The sequence below is a fragment of the Boleophthalmus pectinirostris genome, unplaced genomic scaffold (genome assembly GCF_026225935.1).
Source record: "Boleophthalmus pectinirostris isolate CB_2022bp ecotype Guang Dong unplaced genomic scaffold, ASM2622593v1 HiC_scaffold_10, whole genome shotgun sequence".
NCBI lineage: Eukaryota > Metazoa > Chordata > Actinopteri > Gobiiformes > Gobiidae > Boleophthalmus > Boleophthalmus pectinirostris.
In genome coordinates, this window is record NW_026570971.1 from 31,855,236 (window position 1) to 31,862,984 (window position 7,749).

Here is a 7,749-nt window from a genome sequence, read left to right on the forward strand (position 1 = left end):
ACTGCTAGACCTTCATGACATCACAAGGTGGAACAGAACATTTTGAGCTCGAGAGATGTAGACAGACTAATAATGCAGGACCAGGATCACACAAACGTCTGAATGAAACACAGCTCCAGTTATGTTTCTTCTGAGGTAACATCATTGTAACGTGGCTTAAAGTTCACAGGAGTTTATTTTGTGTGATACAGGACGTTTACACAGAATATACTGCATAAATCCACTTTGTATTATTGCTTTGTTTTACTCTCCATCTCTACTGACTCTTTTCTGGTTTTATTTTGAAGGTGCAGACCAGATCTTTCCTCCGTCACCCTTCGCTCTTTGACAGACTCTTGTTTCCGATACAAACAGGCTCTGCGTGCGTTTCTCTTCACTCGGCTTTACGCACGTAGCACCAGAGGACGCCAGCCTCTCCCGCCCGCCGATTCAATTCACCGACTCTTCGTTTGTCCCGCAGATTTAGACACGATTTGGGACCAAACACGAGGAATGTATCGTATTTTTCATATTTATCTTTGACTTTATTGATCGTGTTATGATATTTTTCGTCAAACCGATTTTTCACGAGCGCAGGTCTTGAGGTGGACTACGTGACTGTGAGCCACTCTCTACGGACACGTAACTTCTGCAGCCGAAGCTTTGTTTAAAACTTCAGATTTTTAAAGACATTCAAATTTTAGCGCACGAACAGTTTGAGTTTGAGTTTACCTAACTTTTGCACAATTGTTGATACAATTTGGGGTGTAAATCTGCAGTGTCTTATTCCAAATGTATGAACAAATGTAAACGATTTTAGATTTGTACTTGTTTAACCCAGAAAATAGTTAATATAATTACCAATATTTATATATATATATATTTGTTTTTTTGTTTTGTTTTTCTTTTTACAAAAAAACTAGACTTGACTTTTTAGGTTCAGTTTCAAGTTTGAACCTAGACACACAGTATTTTGTAACTAGCACTTTTCCCAAAGAGTAACAGAACTATATCTTCTGTACTCTCTTGTTTTTGACGTTTTATTAAGTTACACCAACTAAAAGTTTTTAAGTAGTTGGAAGTAACTTTTTTATTATTATTATTTTTACAAACTGCAGAAATTAAGAAAAGTAAAAACTGTTGTCAGACACTTTTGGTTGTGTCTGACTGGACTGAGCTGTAGTTCAAGTTTCTTCTCTGAATCTGCCACAACGTCAGCCATCTTGGATTCCCGGTCCAAACCCAGAGGACGCAGAGACCTGGTCCGGACTAAAAGGACCCTCTGCAAGCCCATCCCACTTCGCTGCAAGCCCCTTCCCCTCCACAGGGCACTTCCTCTCTCAGTGACTGACACTAAAATGCCGTTAGCGGAGCCCGTTGGCGACATGGACATCGAGCGGATCGTGGTCCAGCGCGTTGTCCCCGCCCTCTCGGCTCAGGGCTTCTGCTGGTTGGACGGCGTGTTGGGTGAAGTCACAGGGGGGACGGTGCTTGAGCAGGTGAGGAGGATGCACCTGTCTGGAGCTCTGAAGGGGGGCCAGCTGATGCGCGCAGCCCCGGGAGTGAAGAGGAGCTCGGTGAGAGGAGACAGGATCACGTGGGTGTGTGGGACGGAGAGAGGATGTGACGCCATTAACACTCTGCTTGTGGTCATCGATAAACTAGTGACCAGCGCCGCGCGGAAACTCAACCGACCAATCAGCCATCGCTCTAAGGTGAGATGTGCATCATGTAATACACAATCATACTCAAAAAGGTACTGCTGTTGTGTCACGGGGCAAGACACTGAACAATGTTTTAAGCAATGATGGGGTGTTATCCCGGAGAATCAATGAACCTGTCCAGGGACGACAGGTGGAAATTAGCACTGATGCTACAACCTGATGTACAATGCATCTCTCCTGTCAAGGTTAATGCGAAAATTGTGCGCTGTCCCTGTCTCAAATAAAAAAAAATAAAATAAAATAAAAAAAAAGAAGGAGCTGGTTCACTCTTAGTTCACTCTTAGTTGAGTCTTCAGTCGGGGGTTTCGACGTGTTCAGTCCTGGTTTGGACCTGGTCTAAGCCTCTTGTGTGTCTTTAGGCCATGGTGGCGTGTTATCCAGGAGGAGGAGCTGGTTATGTGAAACATGTGGACAATCCAAACAGTGACGGACGCTGCCTCACCTGCATCTACTACCTCAACAAGGACTGGAACGCAACGGTGAGTGTAACGTACTACTACTACTACTACTACTACTAATTAGTGCTACTAGTGTTTTTTGAACAGTGGCCCAGCTCGTTTCAGTGTAAACTGACTTTCTGTCCTTGGGCAACACACTAAGCTCAAACACATTGCCTAGTATGAGACATGAGGTATGTGGTGGGAGGGGTCGATGATGTAGATTGGCAGCCTCACTTTTGTCGGTTTGCCCCAGGGCAGCTGTGGCTACAGAAGTGGCTTGCCAGGTTTACGTGCAGAGTCTGTGGGGCCATGTGCTCTGTCTTTAGCCTATTCCTAAACTGTACAGACCCTATGAAAGACTAAAGTCAGTAGAAAACAGACATGACCTCATGTTCTCTGGTCATACTGTGTTTTAATATGACCTCTGACCTCTCTGTGTACCTGACCCCTGGCCTCTTACCTTCTGTGTGTATTTGACCCCTGACCTCTTGTATTAAACAGGAGCACGGCGGGCTGTTGAGGATCTATCCTGAGGACAGACCTTATGTGTGCGACATCGAGCCTTTGTTTGACCGACTGCTGCTTTTCTGGTCTGACCGAAGGAATCCTCACGAAGTCCGACCCTCCTACGCCACCAGGTACATGTGCAGAACAGGTACATGTACATGTGCAGAACAGGTACATGTACATGTGCAGAACAGGTACATGTACATGTGCAGAACAGGTACATGTACATGTACAGGTACATGTACATGTACAGAACAGGTACATGTGCAGAACAGGTACATGTACATGTGCAGAACAGGTACATGTGCAGAACAGGTAAATGTATAGCCCAGGTAAATGGATAGCATAGGTAACAGCCAATCACAGAGCAGGGAGGGGTCAGGTGATGAAGAAGTACAATGAATAAATTATACTGTACAGTACAGAGCCTTTACTGTGACAGTCACTTACCTCTGTGGCTTTTATTCAATGAAAAATACATTGAAAAAGATGCATTCTCTGTGTGAGCGGGTCATTCTCTGTGTGAGCGGGTCATTCTTAATGTGTGAGCGGGTCATTCTCTGTGTGTGAGCGGGTCATTCTCAATGTGTGAGCGGGTCATTCTCTGTGTGAGCGGGTCATTCTCTGTGTGAGCGGGTCATTCTCTGTGTGAGCGGGTCATTCTCTGTGTGAGCGGGTCATTCTCTGTGTGAGCGGGTCATTCTCTGTGTGAGCGGGTCATTCTCTGTGTGAGCGGGTCATTCTCTGTGTGAGCGGGTCATTCTCTGTGTGTGAGTGGGTCATTCTTAATGTGTGAGCGGGTCATTCTCTGTGTGAGCGGGTCATTTCTCTGTGTGAGCGGGTCATTCTCTGTGTGAGCGGGTCATTCTCTGTGTGTGAGTGGGTCATTCTTAATGTGTGAGCGGGTCATTCTCTGTGTGAGCGGGTCATTCTCTCTGTGTGAGCGGGTCATTCTCTGTGTGAGCGGGTCATTCTCTGTGTGAGCGGGTCATTCTCTGTGTGTGAGCGGGTCATTCTCTGTGTGTGAGTGGGTCATTCTTAATGTGTGAGCGGGTCATTCTCTGTGTGTGAGCGGGTCATTCTCTGTGTGAGCGGGTCATTCTCTGTGTGAGCGGGTCATTCTTAATGTGTGAGCGGGTCATTCTTAATGTGTGAGCGGGTCATTCTTAATGTGTGAGCGGGTCATTCTGTGTGAGCGGTCATTCTCTGTGTGTGAGCGGGTCATTCTCTGTGTGAGCGGGTCATTCTCTGTGTGAGCGGGTCGTTCTCTGTGTGTGAGCGGGTCGTTCTCTGTGTGTGAGCGGTCATTCTCTGTGTGAGCGGGTCATTCTCTGTGTGAGCGGAGCGGGTCATTCTCTAATGTGTGAGCGGGTCATTCTCTGTGTGAGCGGGTCATTCTCTGTGTGTGAGCGGGTCATTCTCTGTGTGTGAGCGGGTCATTCTCTCTGTGTGAGCGGGTCGTTCTCTCTGTGTGAGCGGGTCATTCTCTCTGTGTGAGCGGGTCATTCTCTGTGTGAGCGGGTCATTCTCTGTGTGAGCGGGTTGTGTGAGCGGGTCATTCTCTCTGTGTGAGCGGTATTCTGTCTGTGATGTCTGTGTGAGCGGTGTGAGCGGTGTCTCTGTGTGTGATGTGTGTGTGAGCGGGTCATTCTCTGTGTGAGCGGGTCATTCTCTGTGTGAGCGGTCATTCTCTGTGTGAGCGGGTCATTCTCTGTGTGAGCGGGTCATTCTCTGTGTGTGAGTGGGTCATTCTGTGTGTGAGCGGGTCGTTCTCTGTGTGTGAGCGGGTCATTCTCTGTGTGAGCGGGTCATTCTTATGTGTGAGCGGGTCCTTAATGTGTGAGCGGTCATTCTTAATGTGTGAGCGGGTCATTCTCAGTGTGTGAGCGGGTCATTTCTCTGTGTGAGCGGGTCGTTCTCTGTGTGTGAGCGGGTCATTCTCTCTGTGTGAGCGGGTCGTTCTCTGTGTGTGAGCGGGTCTTCTCTGTGTGTGATCATCTCTCTGTGTGAGCGGGTCATTCTCTGTGTGAGCGGGTCATTCTTGTGTAGCGGGTCATTGTGTGAGCTCATTCTTAATGTGTGAGCGGGTCATTCTCTGTGTGAGCGGGTCATTCTCTCTGTGTGAGCGGGTCGTTCTCTGTGTGTGATTTCTGGTGAGCGGGTCATTCTCTCTGTGTGAGCGGGTCATTCTCTCTGTGTGAGCGGGTCATTCTCTGTGTGAGCGGGTCATTCTTAATGTGTGAGCGGGTCATTCTCTGTGTGAGCGGGTCATTCTTCTGTGTGTGAGCGGGTCGTCTGTGTGTCATTGTCTGTGTGAGTGGGTCATTGTCTGTGTGTGAGCGGGTCGTTCTCTGTGTGTGAGCGGGTCATTGTCTGTGTGTGAGCGGGTCGTTCTCTCTGTGTGAGCGGGTCATTCTCTGTGTGAGCGGGTCATTCTCTGTGTGAGCGGGTCATTCTTAATGTGTGAGCGGGTCATCTCTGTGTGAGCGGGTCATTCTCTTTGTGTGAGTGGGTCATTGTCTGTGTGAGTGGGTCATTGTCTGTGTGAGTGGGTCATTGTCTGTGTGTGAGCGGGTCGTTCTCTGTGTGTGAGTGGGTCATTGTCTGTGTGTGAGCGGGTCGTTCGCTGTGTGTGAGCGGGTCATTGTCTGTGTGAGCGGGTCGTTCTCTGTGTGTGAGCGGGTCATTGTCTGTGTGAGTGGGTCACCTCCACACATGTCCTAAAATATAAAGCCTGTTGATCCTGTTGAAGTATTTCTATACATTAATATAAATACATTTGGGTTGTGTTTCAGATACGCCATCACTGTTTGGTATTTTGACTCAGAGGAACGAGCCGAGGCCAAGAGACGCTGCAGAGAACGAAGTGGTACGACACAAAACTATTATCCACTCAAATACAGAAATATTATATAGAGTGTATAGTACATGTACAAACCTACTACTTCTACTTCTACTGCTACTGCTGCTATTACTGTTACTACTACTACTATTACTATTCCTACTACAACTACTCTTACCACTGTACTGTACTGGACTTACTACTACTACTTCAACTACTATTTCTACTACTACTACTATTACTACTTCTAATACTACTACTAATACTGCTACTTCTACTATTACTACTACTATTACTACTATTACTATTACCATTACCACTACAGCTACTTTTACTACTGTACTGCTACTACGACTACAACTACTACGACTACTAATACTACGACTACGACTACTAATACTACTACTACGACTACTATGACGACTACGACTACTACTACAAATACTACCACTACTACTACTACTACTACTAGTACTAGTAATACTACTAAAACTACTGATATTTCTACTAATACTATTACTATTAATACTACTATTGCTACTGTTAATATTACTGCTAATACTCCTACTACTACTACTTCTACTTTCCCTGCTGTAGTTCATTAGTTGATTATGTCAAGTTTTAATCTTCCTCAACATTTTTATAAAACTCACAAAACACACAGAAGTACTTTTAAAAGTCCGTCCAAGTGACTAATGTGTCGTCTTTTATTTCAGATTCAGAAAACAGTAATTTGAGTGAGTGACATCACCGCCCGGGTCAGAGGTCATCCGAGGTGACGTCACCGCCCGGGTCGGAGGTCAAAGGTGACGAGTGAAGCGTTTACATGTGAAGAGGGCTATACCACAGTGACCACAGGGGGCGCTACTGGACCTGATACGACGCACCTTCTTACGTGGAGCCTAAACGGAAGAACAGAGAAGGACAGTTTCATGAGACAAACTGCACTATTAGTTTATTAGTTTATTAGTTTCACAGATAACATTATAATCTATTCTCCGAGTATAAAGAGAAACGGTTTATAAAGAGGGGGTACTTTACTTCTTTGCGGTTTGAACTATAACACATAACGTATTTAGATCATCGTGTTACCTTTTATTGTTTTGAAAATCCTATAGTCGCTCAAGCCGTGCCTTTGCTCCCCACGCTAAGTCACTCCCCCTTCAGAGCGCTATCACAGCACAATAGGCTCTACTCACGCTTACAGGAAGACGTTTGGAAATGCGGATGACGACTTCCGGTGGAGTTCCCGACACTGGAATCAGCAGCAGCGTCTTCACAACCTGACAAAGCTTTTCATGAGGCACGGAAGTCTTTTTATTTATTAAACGAGACAAATTATAATACACAAATTACTAAAAGGAAAAAAATGAAAGAAAACAATGACGTGTAGATGAAGAAAACCGGCCCATTTTCTCAGGTTTCCCAGATTTTTTTTGTCAGAGTTACTGTTGTCAACATCCACGTGTTTCCAAACGTCTTCCGGTTTTGTGACGGAAGCGTGAATAGAGCCTGTCAGAGTGAATCCCGCTAATGAAACTACTGCACATCACATCAGGTTTGTCAAGTGTTGTGCAAAGTTTTCAGGTTTTTGTACGTTTAAGGAGAATTGTCGTGTGGGAGCATGGGTGATGTCGGCTTGTGGGTGGAGTCTTGTACAGCTAACCATAAGGAGGGTTTGAATAGGGCCTGGGGGAGATCACTAAAATACTCGAGCATGCATTAAAGACATCTAAAAACTACAACAAAAAAATCCTTATAAGTAAATTTAGCAGAATACCCCCTTTTTAAGACATTTATGGGTTTATTTGTGTAACTTTGTTTACCAATCATTTTGTGAAATCTGTAACTGCTGCACATCTGATTATACACTTTTCTTGAATGTTTTTTTAATATATATTTAACCAAAAGCTGTTCTGGAATCAGATTTTTGTAATAAATTATTGTTTACATTTGTGAAAAGGGTGTTCTCACTGAGTCCTCTGTTCTTCTTATTCTCTCTGTGTCTTCTGTAGATGCCAGACGTGGGACTCTGCAAATATTAACTTGGACTCTATTTTTAGGACTAGAGATTTTACTTGATAAAACAGAATAAGACTCGAGACTCGACTTGGACTTGACTTGCACTTGAGGCCTGTGACTTGACAAGACTCGATGTTTCTCCTAAAAATATATGTTTTTAGAAAATACTTTCCTCTTCTCAGTTGACACAGGCAGAGCTTAATTTTACAGGAATAAACTAGAACATGTCTCTCTC

The 7,749-nt window shown here is 45.1% G+C and overlaps 1 protein-coding gene across 1 annotated transcript; it reads left to right on the top strand.

The window, feature by feature from the left end:
- The first annotated feature begins 354 nt into the window (after window positions 1-354).
- On the top strand, window positions 355-7,454 carry egln3 (egl-9 family hypoxia-inducible factor 3). Its single transcript, XM_020916955.2, has 5 exons — window positions 355-1,694; window positions 2,063-2,182; window positions 2,645-2,781; window positions 5,446-5,519; window positions 6,209-7,454. Exons 1-5 carry the CDS (start codon window positions 1,338-1,340, stop codon window positions 6,235-6,237), a joined length of 717 nt encoding a protein of 238 aa, XP_020772614.1. The 5' UTR covers window positions 355-1,337; the 3' UTR covers window positions 6,238-7,454.
- Window positions 7,455-7,749: the final 295 nt, after the last annotated feature.

What these genes read in the sequence shown, in the direction of transcription:
- egln3 (XM_020916955.2), top strand. Translation starts at nt 1,338, where the DNA reads ATGCCGTTAGCGGAGCCCGTTGGCGACATGGACATCGAGCGGATCGTG. An exon ending in CAATCAGCCATCGCTCTAAG is followed by an intron (nt 1,695 to 2,062) that starts GTGAGATGTGCA and finishes GTGTGTCTTTAG; the next exon opens with GCCATGGTGGCGTGTTATCC. An exon ending in CGACCCTCCTACGCCACCAG is followed by an intron (nt 2,782 to 5,445) that starts GTACATGTGCAG and finishes GTTGTGTTTCAG; the next exon opens with ATACGCCATCACTGTTTGGT.